The sequence below is a fragment of the Micromesistius poutassou genome, assembly GCF_964030765.1.
Source record: "Micromesistius poutassou genome assembly, chromosome: 3".
NCBI lineage: Eukaryota > Metazoa > Chordata > Actinopteri > Gadiformes > Gadidae > Micromesistius > Micromesistius poutassou.
This window is the reverse complement of record NC_140273.1, coordinates 20772754-20798297: the sequence shown is the minus strand read 5'-3', so window position 1 is coordinate 20798297 and position 25544 is coordinate 20772754. Positions and strand designations below refer to the sequence as shown.

At 42.1% G+C, this 25544-nt stretch overlaps 2 protein-coding genes and 1 long non-coding RNA gene across 4 annotated transcripts in view; 2 read left to right on the top strand and 1 right to left on the bottom strand.

Moving 5' to 3' along the window:
- Positions 1-10636: 10636 nt before the first annotated feature.
- On the top strand, positions 10637-12609 carry LOC311341138 (uncharacterized protein; the record flags this gene model as incomplete). Its single annotated transcript, XM_084466034.1, has 4 exons — positions 10637-10855; positions 11035-11110; positions 12100-12332; positions 12493-12609. Coding segments are annotated over 4 exons (645 nt in total), but the record flags the coding sequence as incomplete, so codon positions are not given.
- Positions 12610-12619: 10 nt separating this feature from the next.
- The window catches only part of LOC311340775, a 35117-nt gene continuing 22192 nt past the window's right edge, over positions 12620-25544 (bottom strand). The window contains exons 2-3 of the long non-coding RNA XR_014633280.1: positions 18138-18261; positions 12620-12658 (exon numbers count right to left, since the gene is read on the bottom strand). This is a non-coding gene — a long non-coding RNA (uncharacterized lncRNA). The remainder of the gene's footprint in view (positions 12659-18137; positions 18262-25544) is intronic.
- Positions 14760-20870, top strand: LOC311340774 (uncharacterized protein). Of its 2 annotated transcripts, none has more exons than XM_084465655.1 (7): positions 14760-14800; positions 15194-15269; positions 15398-15496; positions 16946-17620; positions 18155-18291; positions 18744-18844; positions 20624-20870. In XM_084465655.1, exons 2-7 carry the CDS (start codon positions 15203-15205, stop codon positions 20754-20756), a joined length of 1212 nt encoding a protein of 403 aa, XP_084321781.1. In that variant the 5' UTR covers positions 14760-14800; positions 15194-15202; the 3' UTR covers positions 20757-20870. The 2 variants fall into 2 exon arrangements, with proteins under 2 accessions (XP_084321781.1, XP_084321780.1); XM_084465654.1 differs by lacking the exon at positions 14760-14800 and adding an exon at positions 15056-15071.

The following is a 25544-nucleotide window of genomic DNA, read 5'->3' as shown; positions in this document are numbered from 1 at the left end:
AAAGTCTAAGTTATATGCAATTATTAGGTAGAATATCATTAAGAATATGGATTCATTTAGTCTTCCTCAATGTTTTATAATGTGTTAGATTTAGTGTTCTGCCTCTTCCCCACAACATACCAACTAAAACCAAATGGCTTTAAATTGTACAACAATTTCTGGTTAGATTCCCAATTAACTATTTACATTTAACAAAGGCATATCAATTATTGCTACTATACTAAATAAAGGTTTGAAAAAACATGGAATCTAAACCTCTGTCTATTGAAAAAAAAACAACAACCATAAAATAAGCCCACACAGCTGTGACCCACTAGTACATAAGGTTCTTGCTCTGTTACGATGGTAACATGTTTAGTAGAAATTGGGAAGTGAAACTGCTGGAAGTGTAGGTCATCATCACATTCTCCTAGCATATTCGACTAAAACACCATTAGACCATTAGAATGCACACAGATCTGAAAGAACTGGACAGAGTAAAGAGTCCTAGAAATGATTCATGAAGTGGTGTTGGTGTCAGTGATACAATGAGGTGTTGTTCATCATGCACACATAAACTAATATTCAAAGGTCAATTATGTTTATCAGACTACATTTGTTGAATCAGTTAACTTTCACGAGACTTTCACTTCCCTTATCCCAGATCAGAGTTTACCTTTTTGAATAGGCATTGATCAGTGCTCACTCTCTCATCTTGCTGCAGCCAGCTGCATAATTATTACACATTGTAACACTTGTGGATCAGTGCTGATCAAGATATCTGGTTGAACTCCAGCCTCAAAGTATGTATGGAACCCTTAATGTATTGTTTATTTATAAAAAAAAATTAAATAAACTCAGGTAACACAATATAATCAAGGTTAAGGTACAATCACAACACTACACACTAAACTCAGGTAACACAATACAATCAGGGTTAAGGTACAATCACAACACTACATACTAAACTCAGGTAACACAATATAATCAGGGTTAAGGTACATTCACAACTAGAGATGCTCCGATCAGCATTTTTGGGCCCGATCACTGATTACCGATCACCAAAATCATGAACGCCGTTCACAGAATGGCAGGGGAATGGAAATCTTCCATATATTTTATCTATAATCTGGGAAGGTGGCAAGCACCAGTTTCTGTTCTAAGAGACTCTGGAGCATGAACTGTTCCATCTCATGTACATATCCTGGCAGTTTTTAATTGGCTAGCCTGGTAAAATTGCGTGGATTTTTTCTCTTTGGATCCCCTCTTTGTTCACCAAAGCCTCCACAGAATATGAATATATGTCACACAGCGTCCTGCACGGGTCTTATTTTGAAAACCCCCACCTGCCCGTACCCGCAATACTTAAAGGGCTAGTTCGGAATTTTGTTTCATTCAGTCCTTCTAGTTGCAGAAATCGCTGTTGCTAGGCTAACGCAAGTCTAGGGAACTGCTAGCCTGCCAATAAAAAGTTTTACCCACTCCACAGTACACCTGAGGCAAACCAATTATAACGCCAGACTATCTATGTAAATGTCTGTGTTGATAGAATAATGTTAGAAATAAATCTACCCTTGCATCGCATTTAGGGTTGCCAACTCCCAGAGTTTCAAATAAGGGACACCTCTTGATCGAGATTGTTGACGGGAGGGGGGGGGGGGGCAGACGAGATTGTTGACGGGGGACGGGGGACGGACGGAGGGACGGATATGCGCGATGGGGGGTTTATACGCGATCGTGGGCAGACCAGGTTGTTGACGGGGGGGGGGGGGGGCATTTAGTTAATCCCTGTAGTTGGAAACAGGCTACGGCAGAGGCGGACTGATATTACCTGGAGTGTGCTTCTCTGTTTACCTTCTGCTGTAGTGAATTGGTTGCTACACTGGAGCAAAGTGAAATTCCGCTGCTGCTGAGAAAGTAGTCCCCCAATATGTAATGCGATCACTGCGATACAAGGATTGTTTTATTTCTAATATTATTCTATCAACATAGACATTTACATCGATAGTCAGCGTTATAATTGGTTTGCCTCGGGTGTACTTTGGAGTGGGTAAAACAGTTTTTATTGGCAGGCTAGCAGTTCCCCTCGACTTGCGCTAACCTTGCACCAGCGATTTCTGCAACTAGAAGGACTGAATGAAACTTGTTCAAAAACGGTCTCCAACGATAAATAACACACTGGCTCACTTGGAAATTAGGTCTGATGTCCAAAATTCCGAACTACCCCTTTAAAACCACATCCAACCAGATTTCCGACAGTAGCGCAAATTACATTCCGCACCCGTCCCGACCCTAAATTGATACCGACGCCCGACCCGCAGCCAAAGGAAATGACACTATCTTGTGTTTTGCCTGGTGCTTTAGATTGCTTTTTAAAAAGCACATCATCTACTGTTGACAGTTTTAGTTGACTCCTCCACTCCTGAATATCATATCCAGCACCGGAGAAGTCCCCCCTCTCCCCACCATGATAACACATCAAAAGAGTGATCTTAAGGTGTTTCATAATCAATGTAAGCAGCAACTTGGTCCCAATACTGCAGAGCCTCATCACTGGAATCCTCTAAGTCCGGTGTGTGTCCGCTGAAACTCGAGCTCGCTTCTCGGCCGGGGAAACTGCTCAGGCACTGCTCTCATCATTTTGAAATGCAGACATATTTTGTAGATGTGTCACTAATAATTAATACATTTTTTAAATATTTTTTTTATTTCACTTGACGCAAAACCCGAAACCGACCCTCGCTGTTCAGGTGAGTTGTGCGGGACACCCGTCGGGTACCCGAAACCGTGTAGGACTCTGATGTCACATACAGTACTGAAATGTGCCTGCCAGCATATTGTTGTATATACGGTACTGAAATGTGCCTGGCAGTGTAGCACAATGTTGTAAATGGGAGAACTCTTGCTGCCACTGGCAAGTTCCGCTTTGATGTGCACGGGGCAAATGCAGGGGAAAAAAAAGTTGCATGAGTAATTTACGTCACATAATCAGATTTTCTGATAGGCGCTTTTGGGGTTCTCCGATCAAGCTATTTTTTGCCAATATCTGCCGATCATGATCGTCGTCTGATCAATCGGAGCGTCTCTATTCACAACACTACATACTAAACTCAGGTAACACAATACATTCAGGGTTTAGGTACATTGACAACACTACATACTAAACTCAGGTTAAATAATACAATCAGGGTTAAGGTACATTCATAGCACTAAACTGTGGCTTGTTTGCCCTTGATTTAATTTTATTTTAAAACGGACCGTAGTCAAATTACTTACCATTATGATAGCAGGCCTGTCGGACAAATTGCTGTGCCAAGCAGCCTGCAGCTTACACACACACGCACGCATGCACACGCGCGTGCACACACAGGCGTGTGCGGATGCACAGTTTGAAAGACAACGGAAGGATCAAGATAACGGCCTGCTGTCGACACACTCTCCCAGGTTTCGTTCTATAGACTTCCGTCTAAAAGTTCCGTCTATAGAGTTCCGTCTATAGACTGTAGCAATTGCGATAAAATAAGTGAAGATACAATTTCCCATCCCAGTGTTGTTTATTTTATCATACAAAAAACGTTAAATTCGCTAGTTTGCTAGAATAGAAACGTTAAATTCGCTAGAATAAATAAAATGTTGCCGACATCCGGTTTAATTCCGGTAAGCCGTCAAAAGGAGAAATGTCTCAGTTTAACACCACTGAGGCTGGTTGAGGCTCATTGGGATCACCTCCTGTTTGCAAGAAAGGGCTTCTTGTGATAACCTCTGGCACTTGTGTGGTAAGATAGAGTTCATCCTCATCACTGTCCAACTCATCCTCCTGACAATCATCTCCCTCTGTGTCTTTTGTTGATTGTTTCCTCAGTTTCATCTTTCTTTGTTGATCATTGTGTGAATGATCATCCTCTCCTTTTACAGGAAGGAACCCACATGGTAAAAGGAGATCTCGGTGCAATGTGCGCTGTAGTCCTGTTCCTGTTTCAGGTTTAACCACATAGACAGGGCTCTCTTCAATCCGTTTGACAACAACATGGATTTTCTGTTCCCACCTGTCTGCGAGTTTGTGTTTCCCTCTTATGTTCACATTCTTCACCAAGACTCTATCCCCCTCAAAGAGCTCTGCTGCTCTCACCTTCCTGTCAAACCAAGTTTTTTGTAGCTAACAAGTAGCTTTCTTGCAGGCGTTGACAAAGGCCTTTAACATACTCTGAGTGGGTCTTGTGGTTTCCCATATCAGGGTGGATTCCAAGGACTAGATCAATTGGCAGTCTGGGCTGCCTCCCAAACATTAACTCATAAGGCGAGAAGCCTGTTGTGTCATCACTAGTGGTGGATTTCATGATTCGTTTGAAAGAATCAGTTCGCGTCAGTCAGTTCGCCATGAAGAGTCGTTCATTCGTTCGTTTGTTCGTTCACATTTCCGGTAGCGGTGAATCATGATTCTCAGTCACTGAGTCGGTCAGACTCGGCTCCTCCCTCGTTCTCGTTCAAACGAATCGCGAATGCACGTTCGCGAATGCCGAGTCGGGCAGACTCGGCTCCTCCCTCGTTCTCGTTCAAACGAATTGCGAATGCACGTTCTCAGCCGAGTCGGTCAGACTCAGCTCCTCCCTCGTTCTCATTCTCAAACGAATCACGATCGTGCAATGGTGCAAACGGTCATCAATCAACACAACATTAACTAAGTTCCTTTTAGCTGAGGAGTGCTTCATGTTCGTAATCGGGATGTTGTTGCCCGGCTGACTCTCGTGACTTCTCAGTCCTCGAGTCTTCACCGCTAAACACAGTCAGTGAACGAACGGCGACTCGCGAGTCAGCGCGACTCAACAACTAGTGGGTGGAGTTCGTTTTAAAGAGTTGTTCGTTCGAACTGATTCGTTCGCAAACGAGCCCCCACTAGTCGTTACGCGTGCAGTTATATGCGTGGACCAAGGGCTTAACAAAGTCCCGCCAATGGTACTTGTCCTTCTCTTCAAGGGTCCCTAGCATACCCAAGAGTGTCCTGTTAAATCACTCCACTGGATTCCCACGGGGGTGATATGGGGTAGTGCGAACTTTGTCTGCTCCGATTAGTGTGCAGAGTTCTTTGATGGTTTTTGATTCGAAATCTCTGCCCTGGTCACTGACTAGGCGACTGGGAAATCCATAATGGACAATGAAATTTTCCCACAAGGCTTTCGCAATGGTTCTTGCTTTTTTATCTTTTGTTGGCACTGCAACAGCAAACTTTGTGAAATGATCTGTCATAACTAGTATGTTTCTCGTATCTCTGTTGTCTGGCTCAAGAGATAGATAGTCTATAGAGATGAGTTCAAGGGGGTAAGTAACTGAGATGTTTTGTAAAGGTGCAGCTTTTTGGGGCTCAGCTTTTCTCCTGAAACATCGTTCACACTTTTTGCATTTCTCCTCAATGGCTCTGGCCATTCCTGGCCAGTAGAATCTGGCACGGGAAAGGTGTAGTGCACGCTCTGAACCAAGGTGACCAACATCATTGTGTACACCGTGAAGTGCTCTTTCTCGGAACTGTTCAGGTAAGACCAATTGATAGACAGGGTTGTCTCGGTCCATCCACTTCCTGTGTAGTACACCATCTCAAGTTCAAGACTTTTCCATTCCCTGAGGAGGAGTTTGACATCGGAATGCTCAAGATTTGTCTCTCTGATGCTGGGCTTTAACGCTCTCTCCACAAAGTGGATGACACGTGAGATACATGGATCTGCTTTTTGAAGGTTGTGCCAGTCAGTGTTTGTCATAGAAGGCAAGGTGTCTTCACCGAAGATGCCGGATATCAATGAGGGGTTGACGGCTAGAGACTCAGCAACAACAGATTGCTCTGGCTGGTGTTGGTGTTCACCCGTCAATGTCACCAGGTGATGTTGACATAAGGCAGAGAACACTTCCTGACCCATGTTTCCTCTTGGGTCCATGAGACGTCTTTTCATATCCTCAATCCTTTCTCTTTCCTTGACAAAATCCTCATCCTCACGAGGTGGGCTTTGAGGCCGACGGGATAACCCATCTGCATCGCCGTTGGCATGCCCTGCTCTATACTTGATGGAGAACTGGTAAGTAGAGAGAGTGGCTAACCAGCGATGTCCAGCTGCATCTAGCTTGGCAGAGGTTAACACGTACGTGAGGGGATTGTTGTCAGTAAGAACAGTAAAATTTGTCCCATAAAGGTAGTCATTAAACTTCTCACAAACAGCCCACTTAAGAGCTAAGAACTCAAGTTTGTGAGTGGGGTAGTTTTGTTCGCTCTTGGAAAGACCCAGACTAGCATAAGTCACAGCTCTGAGCTTCCCCTCCTGCTCTTGATAGAGGGCTGCCCCTAGACCATCTCGACAAGCATCGGTATGCAAGACATACGGTAGTTGTGGGTCTGCAAAAGGAAGGATGGGTGCAGAGGTCAATTTGTTGCTTAAAGTTCTGAATGCATTTTCACACTCGGGAGTCCACTCTTCTCCGAGGGGTGCATTTGGACTCACATGAGGTTTGGAGTAGTCTCTCTTGTACACTTTGCCTCTTTTCTTTGGTGCACAGTAGCCTGCTGTCAGGCTGTTGAGGGGTTTAGCTATTTTGGAGTAACCCTTGACAAAACGCCGATAGTATCCAGCGAAGCCTAGAAAACATTTCAACTCCTTCCTTGTTGAAGGGTGGGGCCAATCTCTTAAGGCGGATACCTTGTTAGGGTCAGTATGGACTCCCTGAGCATCGACTACATGACCCAGATATTTCACATCTCTTCTTGAGATGTGAAAGTCTTGAAGAACTGAGTACCTTCATGAGCCGTACTTCATGTTCTTCCAATGTGTCTGAGAACACTGTCAAATCATCTAGAAACACGAGCACCTCATTAAGGTGGAGGTCACCGACACACTTCTCCATAAGGCGTTGGAAGGTGCTTGGAGCATTTGTGACACCCTGAGGCATGTGATTGAATTCAAAGAAGCCCAGGGGACACACAAAAGCGGTTTTAGGCTTATCTTCCTCAGCCATGCCCACCTGATAATAACCGGATTTGAGATCCATGACGGAAAACCATTTAGCACCACTAAGGGCTGCAAATATTTCTTCAATGTTCGGAAGGGCATATGCATTTCTGATGGTTCATGCATTTAACTTCCTGTAATCTATGCATAGCCTGATCGAACCATTCTTCTTACATACCAAGAATATTGGTGATGCAAAGGGGCTCTCTGACTCTTCAATGATTCCTGCATCAAGCAGTTCTTTGAGATGCTGCTTTACTGCCTCTCTGTCATTGGGATGAATAGGCCTCGGCCTCTCCTTAAAAGGAGTCTCATCAGACAGCCTGATGTGATGCTTTACAGCAGTGGTGTGACCGTATGACAAGTCATCTACTGCAAAGACTTCTGAAATGGAGTTAAGCTTAGTGGTGATACGCTCTTTGCATTGTTCAGATAGCGGTGAGTCATCAAGGTTAAGTTTGAGGTTGTCAGTGATGGGCTTGTCCTGACAAGGCGCATTTTGTTTAGGTCCAAGTGGGGTGATGTGCTGGGCTGCACATAATTGAGCAACAATCGACTTTGGCTGCAGTATGACATTGTGTTCGCTTAGATTACACAACAGTGACCTTGTTTCTGGAATTAAAGGGAATGTCAATCAGAGAAGCTTCAAGGAACACACTACCTGGCAGCCGATGTTGTTCATGTGGTTCAAGCAAAAATGCAGTATTCTGACAGTGTTTTCTCAGCCTGACATCACCCATGACACAGCACTTTTGTTTTGCAGGAATGGTGATGGGATCGTTTCCATGCAGCTTGACAGGATATGCATGGCTGTCTATCTCATGTATGCGGGCAATGTGCTGGAAGATCATTGCAAGGTCTTTGGAGCAAAGTTTCTGGATGAACCCTAAGCCATCTTGTTCAAGTAGATGATCATAAAGTCTGAATAACACATTAGTCCCGATCAAAAGTGGGGTTCTACTGTGAAATTAACATTCTGGGACTATAAGTGCTAACACCTCAAGCTCCTCTTCCCGGCCAGGGATAGGTTGGGAAAAATTGATGCAAGCTTCTATGTAGCCAAGATAGGGGACATTCTGTCCACCAGCTCCTTCAATTTCAAGAAGAGCATTAATAGAATGGATGGGTAGGTGAGACAGATTGTTTCTATAGAAACTCTCAGAAACGGTAGTTACTTGCGAACCAGAGTCCATGATTGACTCACAACTTACTCCTTCAAGAGAAACTGAAGCTTCGCAACGGGGACCCACAAGTCCTGAAGGTATGAGTTGCTGTGTACTGTCAGCCTCCATTGTCTGTGTCATTACTTTCCTTTGTGTTTTAGCACTGTGAATCAAGCTCTTGGGACAGGGGTTATGTGCTTTCGCAGCTCCTGGATGTCCCATGGCAGAAGCTGCTACAAGTTTAAACCAAAGGGCAAAGCAGTCTGTTGAGTGGAAAACTTGTCACAAACCGTCTGGTTCGGTTCATTTGAACAATGAGCAGCAATGTGGTTGTCTTGTCCACACTTAAAACAGAACCAAGCCCTTGGCATTCCAGGAACTCTAAAGGGTCTCCTGCTATTTTCGCTAATTGTGAAGCACTCCTTCCTCTTGGTGCTCTCACTCTCTTTTTGACTCTGAGATAGCTTCTCAACTTGTTTTCTTAGTTCAGCTATTTTACACTCAAGCTTAAAGGTTTCACCTTGTTTTGGGTTTGGCGCTGGCCTGTTATCATGAATGGGGTTGTGTGAGTCTTTGCTCATCTTCTCCACCTGTTCAGTTAGCTCATTCACTTTCTTTTCAAGCTTTGATGCTTCAGTTTCTTTTGGGGTCGGTGATGGGGCAGGACCACTTTCATAGGAGGGAATGTCAAAGATGTGGTGGGCTTGTGCGATAGCTTTTGAAGCACCTAGATGTTTTTTCATTCTGTCTAGCTTTGCTGAACGGCGATCTTCCTCGGCTCTCAACATAAGGAGAAATTCACAGAATGATGGGGGGTTGCTCTTTTTGGGCCCAAGCTGTAAACCTGTAATGATGCTCTGATCCCAACAGCCCCGGCAGAACTGTCTGAGTAAGTGTTCGTTTGAATTCCTAACTGAGGCTCCCCCTCTAGAAATCGTTTTTGTGAGGAGGGTGTGGAGCCGGTTCAGATATGCTGAGGGTTTCTCCCCATGGTTCTGGTTTGAGCTGAGAAACGCTGCAAAGAGCTCCTCTCCATCCTCCAAAATACTTTCAGGGAATATATTGTACTCGTTCTGACAGTGTTCAATTTTACAATAATATAACTTAACTGTTACTTAAACGTCAGTTTAGTTTGTCTTGGGCCCAAGAACTAAAAGAAAAAACTAGGGAAAACCTGAGTACTCAGAATAAAAAAAGTAACAAAATAAAATAATCTGGTTTGGTTCCTTAATGTTGTCGTTCCTACCACCTCCTGGATTTGAGCACAATGTCCACGCAACCGATGTCCGACGGGAGACGATGGCATCCAGGAACAGCGATGGCGGTGGAAGCAGTCGAGTTGAAGCAGTTGTCTCTCGTACAAAAAAAAAGAAAAAAAACCAGCCTGCAACACAGACTTTAAATATTCTTTTGAAAAAAAACACCCAGAGCTCTCCCCACAGGATTCCTCCCGAACCACCTGTAGCTTCCAATACTATCTTATCTAAATCCTTAAACTACGAAAAAACAGCTGTCTCGCAACACCTTAGCCTATACTCTGTGTCATCGGCTCTCCCCGTGCATGTGCTTGTGATGCGTTCAAGGGGCATCGTAAAACACAGTACTAAAATAAAATAACTAAAATCACTTGGGTTACAATTACAAAAAAAGAACAGTGGCATGTAGCGTACAAGTAATAATAAAAATTAAAAAAAATACGTGCTGAAAGCAGGCAGTCATGCAGCTATGCGGCTCGCGTTTACACTTGCGTGCATGGCGGGGTTTAAAACATAACTTCCAACCTAATATTAAGTAATATAACGCAGGTGCGCAAGGCAGCTTCAGGAGACGCCAACATTGTTTTTAACCACTCGGTACCGCGGCGTATTAATTACCAAGTTTTGAAAAGAAAAAGTATTTGAAGCGAATAAGCAACGCCGTTTTTGGTTTGTTTATTTGGTTTTGAACGAATAGTTTTGGATGCATGCATCGGCTTTGAGTTGGTTTGTTACTTTGAAATTGCATACGCTCGCAACACACACACACACACGCACGCACACATTCACCGCCGCACCCACTACAACCTGCCGATCTTCAATCAAAACAACATCAAGTAAGTGATGCCAAACGCAGTCGTACCATGCGTGTTTAGAAGCGCAACATTGAAACGGGTCACGTCTGAAACAGTCGTGCGGCACAGCGTTCCAAACGCAAAGTACTTCCAGACACGACTCTTGCTAGCCGTCGCACTCGCTGCAGCTGCAGTTGCCATCTTCCATGGTCCTGTGTAGGTGTATATGCTGCCCACGTGACGTCCGGAGGAATTGCATCCTCGGTACCTACGGTACTAAGAAAAACGTGTACCGTCCAGTCACGTTTTTAGAATTTTGGTATCGACTTGGTACCGAAGTATTGGTTCTCGTGACATCCCTAATAGAGACTATATCAAGCCTGCTCTGTTGGTTCTTTCTTAAAGTAGTCTGAGTTCTTGTAAAATGTTATATTAAAATATCTGCCAAATATCTGTCCATGGTTTATTTCAGAAATTTCCCAGCCGCCTTTGGTTGCGGCGGGAAAAGGAAGCGTAAAACAGCTCAACCGCCACCATTATCTGTCAAATATGTGGAGCTGCAAGTTTGCCTATTGGAAGGCAACAAAGAGCATACACCCAAGGATGAAGTCGTCCTCCTACAGGCAGGTCTTGGCAGGAGGACAGTAGACATCAGTGAGAATGCCAACCATGAAGATGTAAGCTTTTAGTAACTATTATCATTGATGTTTTTATTGGTCTATCCATCTATCTATCTATCTATCTATCTAGATTCCATACCATTGTATCCTATCTTTGGTGTGATTTCATAACACTGTGAATGGAAAAAAATATTTTTTGAGTGTCTTTACAATGTCTACATGACCAACTTCTATAGATAAACAGAGCTCTCCAGGAGGAATACCCCAAAATGAGGGGACTAAGTGGAGGGTGGCTTTTTAAAAAGGCTGCAGGTGAGATGATCATTTAATTACTATGTAATTACCTACTGCTTATTATAGGGCTCTTCTACTATACTGGCTCCTCTAATACTAGTAGATGGCTCCATTGATGAGTGGTCACCCCACCCAGCATTGAACCTGAGTTTCAAGTGTACCAAACATCACACTTGATCACAATGCCAGGGACAGTATGGTAGACAGACTGCATACTCAACTCTAGTGACGAGGTACTCCATACAAGTGGACATTTCCAATCTTTCTACATTCTAATATATATATCCCTTTATGTACTACTTTCAGTGGCAAGGATTCTGATTCACAATGCTTCTGATTCACATCTTTCATATCGCTTGGCAAGAAGTCCTTTGGGTTTCACATTTGAACTTTATTTAAAGTGAAAGCACATGGCATGACATTGTCATGAACATCAAATACACTTCATTAGTATTATGACTGTTCTCATTAAGTGTTATTTGTTTTTTGTGATCCAACAGTCATAAGTATTAATAAAGTGTATTTGATGTTCATGAACGATGTCATGTCATAGTTAAGACAGTATCATGGCACCCTTATATTGGTATCTTCAAGTGAAGTGTAACTGAATGTTTGAAGTTTAATGTGTCTGGTGACATGTGTTTTTTGGAAACTACAAAACAAATACATTTTTAAAGACATATTCTGTAAAGTTTCATCTTCTTGTTAAGGTTATATCGCGGAATGTATGCTCTGGGATTACCTCACATACATTTTCGAACTTTGTGTGAATGCAAGTTATCTGATGAGCATACGCCTAGCTTAAGGTTACGGTTGTTGCCGACAAGTAATTTTTTTTTCTTCTTTAACATTCAGTTGTACCGCCACAAATTCATCATTAGCTGCCTTGACTATTTTATGTGAAGCTAATTTTTAACGTTGTTTTTTGTTTAATTCTGTCACCAGTAATGCTCTTTTATACCCCTTACAAAGTACTAAGTTACAAAACGATATTCTATTTTGTTAAGGTGGCAGTGGCCAAAGAAAAATTACACCCCTACCCCACACGGGGAAAATCCTGAAAACATCATCCAACAGTGGAAAGTACGTTTTATATATAGTACCACTCCAGGAGAGCCTGGATCTGACACCATTGCCCCATACTGCTGTGGAATTCCTGAAGATGCCAAAGCACCCCTGCATGGCATGTGGGAGTGAGATTGCCCTTCCGCTCCTTTCACACCATATTAAATTCTGCAATGTAAGTCTTTTTTTTTTTTTTTTTTTTTTTGAAAATACTATCAGCAGCAAAATTAAATCCTAATTCACTTTTGGTGCGTTACATGTTTGACATGTTACACTTATGCTGCGTTACACTATGGTACAAAGTGCTTTTACTTTTGTGTTTTGTATTATTTCAGAAAGATGAGCCCGACCTTGTGGACGATGACACCACCGATGACGATGCTGCCTACGCCGCTGCCGATGACGCCGCCGCCGCCGATGCTGCCTACGCCACCACCGATGACGCCGCCGCCGCCGATGCCGCCACCGCCGCCGATGCCGCCACCGCCGCCGAAGATGTAACTGATGACGTTATTGCCATGGTAAGCTTCCACTGATGTTTTAGTTTCATACATAATAATGCAATTCAGTAAAATAATACAAATTGATTAAAATACACATGAGCATTACATTGACAACATTACTTTTGTTCAATAATACACTTATTTATGACCCTTTTAGCAATCATGTCCAATTTGTGGCCAGGACTTTGCTGTCGACTTCTTGCCTATTCATGCAGCATGGTGTAATGAAAGGTATTGAAGGCTTGAGTACGAGAAATGTCATGATTCAATGTATGGCTTTGCCCATGTAATTGTACATTTTAGTGTATTTCTGTGTCACTTGTTTGGTTGTTTATTTGTGGTTCTATAGTGGTAGCACTAGAACAGACACAGAGACACACACACACAACAAGTGAGAACATTAAGAATAACAACTGTGTACCAAAAACGAAAAGTTCGAAAAAACTCCAGAAAAACTCTAAACAACTCTGAAAAAACCCAGAAAAACTCAAAAAAACTCGGGGAAACTCGAAAAAAACCAGAACAAACCCAGAAAAACTTGAAAAAAAATCGATATTTTCTACTAAGTCACCCACTGAGCAACAGGCCCACTCATGCGTCTGCACCCAAGGCAGAAAGAGGTATATATATATATATATATATATATATATATATATATATATATATCTTGTAATGTACATATAATATACTGTATGTGGTGACTTTAGGTCTTGCTCTGTGTTTAATATAATGAGTGGTAATAGATGGTTTTGAGCAGTGCTGGAAGTTATAACAGGATGTATGGCAGTGCCGGTGTGAGCGCTCTCATCAGAAACCCACTTAAGTTCCAATGAAGACACATTGCTTTGATCATGAAACTAAAAAGGTGGTTTGCCCAATGTGCAACGCTTCATTGAAATTGCACTATTGTATTTGGAGTATATAACCCAATAAGTTATTATAAGTAGGTAGAGCTCTTGATAAAGGAGACGTATATTACCTAATTAGCAGCTTGTTATTATTAGTAGGTAGATCTTTTGATATCGGAGTATATAACCCAATAAGCAGCCTGTTATTAATCGGTAGATCTTTTGATAAAGGAGTAGTATATTACCCAATAAGCAGCCTGTTATTATTAGGAGGTAGATCTTTAGATAAAGGAGCAGTATATTACCCAATAAGCAGCCTGTTATTATTAGGAGGTAGCTCTTTTGATAAAGGAGTAGTATATTACCCAATAAGTCCCATTCAGACCACAGCTTCAGAAATTCCTGGAAAATGTAGCTTGTTTGGAAGCTACCGCACTACTTAATCAATAAAAGAGTGTTAATACTGACTGTGCCTACTGAGAAACTACAGCTGGATAACATGGCAAGCATGAGGGACATGGCGTTAGCCAGGGACGTTTACTTTGTATGTAAAAGGGAAAATGCGGTGGTCATTGTTTATTAACTTTGCAGTATGGATTTCACAAACTAGTTAGCAATTTACCATGAAGTTACTTAAAGTGTCCTTAAGACACCGCTTGACTTTGAGTAAGACACCCCTTGACTGCCAGTCTTTAAGACACCGCTTGACTACGAGTCTTTACCGCTTGACTACGAGTCGTGAAGTTGCTTGACTACTAGTTACTTGACTAACAGCTGCTTGACTACTAGTCTTTAAGACACCACTTGACTAAGAGTCTTTAAGACCCCACTTGACTCTGAGTCCTTAAGCCAACGCTAGACTATGAATTGTGAAGTTGCTGACTCTGAATACGTACATGCTGCGCGTGCTGCATAGCGTGGTCAGAGGATGTAAACCATGGAAACGGGAGCGCGCTCTGCTGGACAAACTAGTGACACTACTATTTCTTTCATATCGGCACATATAGGCAAACATATACACCAATAGGGATAAATCTGTGATAAGTCAATATCGGTCGATAATATAGGCCAAAAGATATATTGGTCGGGCTCTAGTATTTATTTATAAAACATCCCCGATGAGGAATGAGGAAATTCTTAACATGATCCAAATATCCTTTCACTTCCCTTTCCAGAAGGATTTGTAATTGCTCATCATTTATTGGCATCATTTCTTCTGTGCTCACTTCACTTCTATGCAAGTCTTAGTGGATCACTGCTGTTCACTATTTTGAACTCTGGAATTAACACAGGTTAGTTAATCTATTTTTGTATTACATTTCTGAAACCCCTTTTCAAAAGCAGGTTGAATTATTGAATGTGGGCAATTCCAAAACATATCTGCAGCAATCCTGTATATTGTTGCAATGACAGAACAAATTAACTGTGACCAGTAAAACTATTTAAACCAAAAAATAGGTTAAAAAGGGGGGAGGAGGCATACCTGGGACCCACTTTTAGAAGTTTTCATTGATCAAAGGTGTACTTTGTGAGGTGTGAAAGCATTTTCAAATGCTATATGACGTAAGTAAATCAATGTGTATGTGTGATAACGATGTGTGATAACACAGTCATTTTAACGATGTTAAATCAATTTAACGACAGTCAATTTAATGATTGATCTCTCAATTGATCTCTTTTCACAGAGCTTTACAATGATGGGCTTCGAATTTGATGACAGCTTAAAGACATACAATCCAGGGAAAGCAAGTCACCGGTCTGGTAAAAAAGAGCTTGCACCCATTTAATATAATGACTAATAAATGCATGACTACAGTGATATCTTCTGTATGTCCGTGTTGATTTGACGTATAAGTTGAAGACTAAATGTTCCTATCTTTATTTTGCAGTCATGTGGTTAAGAGAGAGACCCTTCAGAGCTGCTTCAGTCTGTCTTGGCTTGTTATGTACTCTACTTCTGACTGGGATCATAATCCTAGCCAGCCACCGTGAGTAGAAAGTTATCTTTACTATGAGGCTATGATGTTGTCTTTATGAAGCAAAGAAAAAGACTGGATCATATGCTTTAGAGCCCGACCGATATTAGGCCGATATTAGGCATTTTCCAAACTATCGGTATCGGCATTTATAATGGCCAATAAATGAATATTTAAAAAAACAGACGAAACACTGCTGCATAGTTTGTCCACCAGAGGGCACTCTAACGCCGCAACCAGCCACAAGCCAGTCGGGCAGAGCGAACGAGTTATCCATGACATCATTCATCTGTGAAGTGTGTTCATAAGACATACATTGTTTGAATAACAATTGAAATAACATCCTCATCAGTTCTCTAAACTGTTTATAAGCATGATAAAATTCATGACGTTATCCATTGCTTAATTATAGCTCTTTTACACGTGTGTAAAATCGCGAATGAACGACGCGAGTGTGTGGACACGAACGCACACTTGAAAAACTGTTTTACAATCATTTGCAGCAGCATATGACGTTATCCATTGCTAAATTATAGCTCTTTTACACGTGTGTGAAATCGAGTGTGCGGACATACATACGAGTCGCATCCATTATGTAACTCGCTGCGAATGAACGACGCGAGTGTGTGGACATACAGGGGCGGAGTGGGGTACTAAAAGCCACCTGGAGAATTCTGACCGGCCCAGCCCAGCCCACCACCAGTGCCGTAGCGATCGCGATTGTTAACGGGGGGGGGTCGCGGACGAGCGCTGTTACGGTCGCGGACGAGCGCTTAAGTAGAATAATGATGTATAACGCATAGGCCCGGCTTACACACGTCTCGCGGCAGCTCATATTAAACGTGGGCTGGTCCACCTGACCTCGGTGGCCGACCGGCCGACCGGGAAAACTCCCGATCGTCCCAACGGCCACTCCGCCCCTGCGGACATACATACGTGTTGCATGTGACACGGCTGAACGACACGACCGCACACTCGACGCGAGTGTGCGTTTGCGTCGTTCAGCCGCAGCATTAACGAGTCACATAATGGATTTAATGCATCACTAAGTAGTAGATTTTAGAAGGCAGGCAGCAAATGATGATTGAAAATTGTTTGTTGTAAGCTTGATGGATATAATTAAAAGAGTGCAGGTAAAGGGATAAGCAAGTTGACATTGTAATCAGGTAGCTCAATAGGGACTAACTATTACACACACAAAAAAACATTAGGAGTGACCTTTGTCTTGTTTAATAATAATACAGATGCGAGGACTCTTAAATAACTACATATAACTAATGTTAGGGAAATCTAAATGTTTTGTTACACGTTTCTGGAATTTCTTATTTAAATATGTATATCGGCCGATATATCGAAATATCAGATTTTTAAATCACCAAATATTTGTATCGGTATCGGCCTTAAAAATCCCATATCGGTCGGGCTCTATGCTTTACGTATGACTCATGTCCTGTGTTGCAGATAACCAGGTGGCAGTGGACCAATCAACCCCTAGCCGTAACCTGATTGAAGAGCAAGTCCAGCTAGGGACCAGATGCAACCTGACTGATTTGAGACGTGAACAGACGAGCAATAAAAATATGACGAAGGAGAGAGACCAGCTAAGAATCACTTACACCAACCTGATCCAAGAGCAAGACCAGCTTCAAACGAGTTACAAAAACCTGACTGAGGAGAGAGACAAGTTAAAGACAAGTAACAGCCAACTGATTCAAGAAAGAGACCAGTTACAGACCGGCACCAAATACCTAACTCAAGAAAGAGACCGTCTACTGACAAGTAACAAATACCTGACTAAGGAAGGGTACCAGTTAAAGACCACTAACAATGACCTGACTCAAGAGAGAGACCTCCTCGGAACCAGTAACAAAAACCTGACTGAGGAAATGTACCAGTTACAAACCATTAACAATAACCTGACTCAAGAGAGAGACCTCCTTCAAACCAGTAACAAAAACCTAACTGAGGAAATGTACCAGTTGCAGACCATTAACAATAACCTGACTCAAGAGAGGGACCTCCTTCAAACCAGTAACAAAAACCTAACTGAGGAAATGTACCAGTTGCAGACCATTAACAAAAACGTGACCCTGGAGAGAGACCAGCTGAAAGAGCTCCAAATGTTGAGTAACGGGGGTAAGGAAGGCAGTTATGGTAAGAACTAACTTGCTGTCCATATTTTGTCTACAACTTTTTATTCTCACTATACAGAGTTAAAAACATTCAACAGAAAGCAAGGCTAACTCCAACCAATTTATGTTTTTTTAATAATAGTATGAATGTGGTCTGTTAGCAAAAAGACCACACGGCACCCAAAATACAGGATTTTACTTTAACTTAAACCTGGCATTTAGAATTTAAACAATATTATAAAACAGAATACACAATTGCCATAGATAGCTAATATAAGTAACTGCTTGAGATTCCAAGTAATGTTATGCAACTCATGGATGTAATTAGAGGTTATTAGGTTATTGTTAGGAGGTTTTGCTAGTGAAATAATAATAACTTAAATTATTCAAATGGAAGTTGATGCAAGTAAATGTATATATAGTGAATGTTTACACCATTTTAAACATTGGAACTTATGGTGACTCATCAGAATTTTCAGCATTGTATTTCATCAGTAAATTAGAAATAATTCCCTACTCACTGTGTGTTCGCTGTCAGGATGTTCGTCGGGATGGCATCCTCATGGTGGCACATGCTACTTTCTCTCTGCTGAAAAGAAAACTTGGATGGACAGCCGGCAGGACTGCATGGACAAAGGTGCTGATCTGGTCATCATCCACAGCAAGGAGGAACAGGTCAGGATGGAAGGAAGGAAGGAAGGAGTGAGGAAGGGAGTAACTGTGTGACAAGTTGTGCACTAAATAAACTCTTAAAATATAATTTTATTTAGAATAAACTTAAACCTGCAAGGGTTGTAGAATTAAGTGTAATTTAGCATTATGGCTCCTTACAGGGCATAGCTTCTCCTACGTCGGACGAAATTGGGAAGGGGATTCAGTTAGTTGCAATCTGCAACCTCACAGCCAGAAACTTCTAAATACTACAGACTGCATATTTAATAATACATTTATTACAGACAGATAAATATGGTGTGACATGAAATTGGATTATTTATGTCAATAAACAGAGTAAAAATATATTTAACATTTTACAAGAGGATCTGAACCCATTTTGCAGACCAATCAGCACTGGACCTTGGGTGTTTAGTTATGACTGTTGTCTTTGTAAAGAACCTCCTTTCTTCCAGAATTTCATCAACAATTTCTGTTGTGCCGTCTGGATTGGTCTGCATGATACGGAAACCGAATCGAAATGGAAGTGGGTAGATGGATCACCCATGACACTGAGGTAAGAAACAGTTTTTCCTGCATTAAAGGTCCCATGGCATGCTATTTTATGGATGCTTTAATATAGGTATTAGCGGGCCCCTAATACAGTACTTGAAGACGTTCAAGAAATTCAGCCTTGGTGCAGAGTTAAAGTCCCAAAATGAGCGCTCCACAAACGTGCTGTTTTTAGAGGCGGGTCAAGGTGGAGGGTGGGGGTGTGGCCCTGAGCAGCTTGCGGCCACGGTACCATGCACTAGTGTTTACAGTGGAACACTGAACACTCCGGGTGCTCCGGCGGGAGTCCTGGAGCTCTATATCTAAATAATATCATATTATATTTAGATATCTATATAATATAATATATATTATCATGGTCAAAAGCTGTTTGTGCCTCCGGATGATATTATGAATCTCAAACGACTGCGTCGGGTTCTCAAGACGCCTCTGGTTCTTCCACTTCCACGTCAATAATAAGTACAGACTGAACCGCGAAATGGAGGAGAAGGGGATTGTTGCCCGAGGTTGTCTGCGTCGGGTTGGTTGAGAAGGAATTGGGAACCGCGACATGGAGGAGAAAAGGATTGTTGCCCAGGCCGACGCCGGGGCTGCCTGCTGAATATATATATATATCAGTGGCGATTTCTCTAAGACTCTAAAATTTCCAAAATTAAATGGTCAAATAGTGGCGATTTCTCTAAGACATTTCATTGACGAGTTTGTTCAGAATCAGCTGCTTATCGCAGGTCGACTGACTCGATTTCCTTCTCATACATTCCCATAGCTTTTTTTAATGCGTCGAAAGTCAACGGTCATTGGATAATGCTGCGATTATGTCCCTCCCACGGACGCTCAGCATCTCTGGGGGTGAATGGAGGAGTAGGCTGGCCTGGACGCTGGGCTTCTGCGTGATGATTGGAGGGTTTGCGAAAGACTGAGTTGCCGTTTGAGTGACAGCGATTTTGAACTATAAAACGTTGCAGGAGCTCTCTTTAGTCCTCAGTCCCATTGCAGATTTTGCAAGTGAGTTGAAAGACAAACTGCAACCAGTTTCTTGATATTTGCTTGGTGAAATTGCTAGACAATTTTCATTGACATTTCATACACTCAATTCCTTGTTTCAGTTTAACATAATTCCCACATTTCCTTGTTCAAGTTTAATATCGTTTTGGTAGTTGGCCTTCACTTTGATTCAGGGAACCTGAGGTCTGAACTTCAAGTTCTGTATTCAAATCAGGACTTGCAGGGTGGCAGGGGAAAGCTGTGTGATTTCTTGGTGTTCCTTAAAGACATGGAGTTGGACAGTGCAATGCTTCAGCTTTACAAACTGTTCTCATTAGTGGCAACAATTGGAGCTACATCTGCAGGTGTAGAAAGGAGCTTCTCCTGTTTAAAGCGGCTCAATTCCTACACCCATAACACAATGGGCCATGGCCGTTTAAGCAGCCTAGCTCTGCTGGCCATTGAGAGGACACTGGTCAAGTCACTGGAAAATACAGCTAGGGTCACAGAGCATTTCCTTGAAAAGGAACAGAGAGCAGAATTTACATATACATAAATTGACTATTTATATGATGTAGGCCGGAAATGAGCTTCCCCTCTTTGAAAGACACAGCTGCAACTGATATATATGTATATATATATATATATATATATTCAACAGAGGTTTGTGTGCCCACTTTAGGTGACAAGTAAATTAACCTCTTGCCCTTGTAGTTGTGGAGTTTGTTGGGGAGTTTTTTGGGGGCAGAAGCCAAGTTATGAAGGATATAATTAAGAGTCTTTGCTTTTCTCCAAACAGTTTATGGAATCCTGGTGAACCCAACAATGCGGGAAATGAAGACTGCGCAGAGTTGTTACCAGAATCAAAAACCTGGAACGATATCCCTTGTTCCTGGAAAAGACACTGGGCTTGCAAGCAGCAAAGTCTGTGAAAAGAAACTGACAACCAGAGCTCAAAACCTCTATGAAATGAAGATTTCATTGGAGACATATTTCAGTAAAATGTTATAATATGCAGAATTGAGTATAATTAATTTCCTATTCTTTACTCATCCCATTAGAAAAACATCCCCAATGCATGTGTTTAAAATGATTGATGAAGGTCTTTATGCGAAGATTGAACACATATACACATTATATAATAAAAAACGATGTCAGTTTATCATTTTAAATGTAGCAAAATGGTGTTATAGACAGTATCTCCAACTGGTGTTATAGACAGTATCTCCAACTGGTGTTATAAGTCATTTTTACACTGCCAAATAGGCCCGTCTTATACCCGCCCTTTTTGTTGCGTTGTCTCTACAACAGAGACAACGCAGCGACATCAACATGAGTAGTTCCAACTAGAGAGAAGGTGAAATCCGTGAGCTGCTGACCATCATGGGAGAGAAGGTGATGCAGTCACATTTAACAAAGACGGGGAAAGATGATGCAATCTACGAGAAAGCAGCAGAGGAACTTTCCTTACGAGGCTTTCGATAAAAAACATGTGGTCAGCGAAATAAAGAATACGTTGGCTCCCGGCCATGAGCCATTCTTTTTTCTTTTCTTTTTTTTAATATAAAGTTTGCAGAGGCAGAATGATATGAAGATCTGCGCTACGGGTTCTCCATGCATGCTATGCGTGTGTGCAGTGACTGACTGTCACTGACCAGATCATTTAAGCAAGGGATGCGCATTGCGCTCACATGCAATGAAAACAATCGGCTACAGCAATTTATTGATATTAGAAAATGACATTTTTACTTTGGATACTAATAAGATGTATTGAATAATTTAAGTGATATATAGGCCTACACATACAAACATAAGTCAAAACGGGCTACATTTGGCTGAATTATAAAAGGTATAAGTAATAAAGGTAATATGAAGAGCCGTTTGGGAGCCGAAAGACCGGCTCTTGTTGGTGAGCTGATCCTAATGATCTGGCTCCCTAAAAATAACTGAAATTCCCATGTCTTGGGCCAAAGATCCACAGCGAATGAGGGTCGGTGACTATCCCCAATGACGAATGTCAGTGTAAGGACACTACAGCGCATGAAAATAAGAAATAATCATATTAATTAATTAAAGTACAATAATAATAGTAATGACATTTATATTAATGACCTCATGTCGGAATGCAGGGACGTTTGAAAAAAAGTAAAGTACCGCCACTCTGACAATGGAAGGAGAAATTGTCGGAGTGGTGGGACGTTTGAAAACAATGGAAGTTAGACGTCAATGTCGGAGTGGGGGTATGTCGGAATGGAAGGCGGTCCCCTAGCAGATCTAGCCACGAACCCCTGCGCGCCGATTTCAATAGGCCTTATGGTGCGTTCACACCGCTGGGAATTATGGGGAAAACAATTCTGCGACGTCGAAAAGTTCTCGTGAACGACACCTCATGACGCTCTTATGCTCTTATTCTACTTACGTTCGGCAACTGGGGCCAGATTTTGATAACAGAGTTGCCCAGTTGGTCACGTATGGTTTACTAGTGACATGCATGTACATGGCGGGACATGAACGTTTTACTCAATATAAAAGAATCAACCATCATATCACATACTTTACTATTGATTGACGTTATAACCGTCTGTTGGCATCGACTTTGCTCAGTTTTAAACGTTGTGTACTAGTAAACCAGCTCTAGATAAGGGCAAGTGTAGCCTTCCATACAGTGGCAATACAATGTGCTTCTCATAAATAAAAGCAAAAGGATAGTAGATGATATGCTACAAGGAAATAAAGGCGTGCAAACTTGAAACTGATGACTGTTTTTTATCACCAAACCACTGATTTAAGTTCTGGGGAGATGGGAGCACATCATACGTAGCACCTATCGTAAATTTGATCCTGTTAACCTCCATGCTCTCCATTTTATCTTCTTCTTCTCCACTCCCTCCCAGTTCACCCACTGCCCTTGTTTTGCCAGTGAAACTGCCTTAGTACATCTTACAGTCTCCTCCTGTCTATGTATTTCTTCCACTACACTACTACTTTCAGTATTTACTGAGGAACTATTTTTTTGGGAGCATGCCTTTGCAAGTAGTTCGCTGCCCCACCTGCCCATATGGACGGCACATGCCTGAGACAGAGTATCTCCAATTGGTGTTATAGAAAGTATCACAGGCGTGGCTCACTGGCTGTGACCATCACACCCACGGTCACGGCCACGCAACGGCCACGGTCCCAGCCACCTCACGGCCACCTCACGCCACGGTCACAGCCACGGCCACAGCCACGTTCACAGTCACAACCATGGTCACAGCCACCTCACGTTACGGTCACAGCCACGGCCACCTATAGTGCCCGCGCTCGCGATCATGACCCAAGGGATATACAACATCCAAATATATAAATGACAGTCTTCAAATTAAAATCAACAAAACCACTTCGGATCGACTAGGGCTATCATCCTGATCAATAGGCCCTGTGCCTGATCACATGGGCAAAGGGCTTGACTGGGACTTTCAATTTGGATGGGAAGTGAAACCTCACACACAAGGGCACTCACACGCACAGGCACACACCCGCTCACACAGGCATACACACCCACATACCCACACTCTCACTCTATTGGGTAGAGAGAGATTGCTGACACACTTTATATATCTGATGGTGCATTTACTTAATGATTGTATACTGATTGGATACTACTACAAGTCAAGTCACATTTTGCTTATGTAGAAATGTCATACACATAGGCAACATAATGTGCTTTAAATCACAAGTTATTAGAAATCCTATTTTTTTTTTTGTGGTACATAATGGGTAATTTCAGTATAAATTGAATTATTGATTCCTCACCTATTTGTCACATATTCAAAGGAAATTGGATTTTAGAAGTTTGTCTATTCACTGACTTTTCAAATTTTTTTTTTAATAAAGGGAAGCTCTGACTTTGAAATGAAAGCCAAACATTTAAAGGGCTTGATGTTGTAAAACCATGTAGCATATCTGACCTTTATCTTCCATTTATCTGAGCTGGTAGGAGCTATTTTGAAGGGGAGTTCAGAGGTGGTATCTGAAATATGAACTGGTATTATGAGTTAGAGAATAGGAGGAATGTGGTTGAATTGTAGTTATATTTACGACTAGTAAGCATCGCCTTGGCCTTGAATAACTTCAAGGGAGCGGTTGAAGATGACAGCAAGATACAATGTAAATATGGTGCACACGGCAGGAAAGGATTATGTTTCAGGTACTGTAGTCCCAGTAGTATCCATTTTTTTTTTAAACCAAATAGAAACAAAGTGCTATTATAAAAACGAAATTGAAAAAATAAGTCTATTTTTTTTGTAACAGGCAAAGAAGCAGCAATACAACAAAGTGCATTTTGTTAACAGCAAGTTGCAACTATATGAGGCTACGGGCCCTATCTTGCGCCCGGCACAATTGACTTTCTACACCTACGCATGTGTCGTTGCTAGTTTGCACCCGGCGCAAAACGGCCAATTTCGCAGAAAGGTGACTAGTTTGCATGCCTGTAATGTATTGCCGCATATCATTAAATAGACTCAGTTGCGGCCACAGGACCACATCTGCATGTTGTCTTTGCCGCAATTTACATGATGACTCAGTGTTTCTGAAGAAAACGCTATTCCATGTGTGAATTAGGCCTATTATTTGGCCATAAACTGAGCCATTTAAAGTTTGAAATTCATGTGGTCATGCATCTGTCTCAGCGGAGAATGCAAACGCGCTGTCAAAATATCAACTCGTCAAGTCAAATGCGCTGGCTCTTAAAGGGGATAGGAGATGGCACTCTCATTGGTGTATTGCACGTTACACCCAAAACACACCTACAGGTTTCAGACCAACCCATTTTAGATTTGCGTCGGGCGCAAAGCTCATTTATCTCGCCGTCATAATAGCAACAGCGCCATAGAACCGCCCACAAAGCTACTTTGACTTTGAGCCTTGACGTCTGCGTTTTAGACCATCTAACTAGGGCTCTACATGTCAAACTGTTTATTCAAACTAAGGAAAGTCAGCATCTCCACATGGTCTCGTGTGAGGCTTGCTCTCTTCTGAGAGCAGATATTCTCCGCTGCAGAGAATATGCGCTCTGCTGGTGTGGATGTTGCAGGAATGCACAGAGTGTGGGAAAACGCCTCTCATTTTCTCTCCACCATCTGAGAGGGTGTTCTTTTTTGGATAATGCTGTCTCTGTGAAGTACATCTTGTAGAATATTTGTGTATTTTAGTGTCTCTCTGTCTTCACATTTCTTAAGTCTATGAACAGGCCAGTGCCTCTCCTACTGATACCAGGTGTTATTTCCAACATTCCTCCATTTGTTATGTCCCAACAAGGACGAACCAACCAGGTCGTCTGGGGCATAGCCAGGGCCATATACCTTATCAAGGGGGAGACTGCTTCTGCTCTTTTGTTATTTACATTTTCTTATTATAATACTCGCCCCAAACCTTCGGTTCGGCGAGAAGAGGGATCGACAGCCAAGGAGCACGTCTGCTCCTCACCACCTACACACACTAGATTATTCAACCTAAGTCTATATCTTGCTGTATTACATCCTGGAATAAACCATCTATTCAACCCTCTGATCCAACCTGTCAAGCTTCCTTGATTTACACTTCAAGAATTACTACTACAATTGGGAATATACACAAAGCAGAGACTATACGAACAGTTTAGAAATAAGCTGAAATCTAACAATCTTAACTTAATTTCTCACCATTTGGATCTTTTGGTCCTTTTGGGTTTCTTCTTC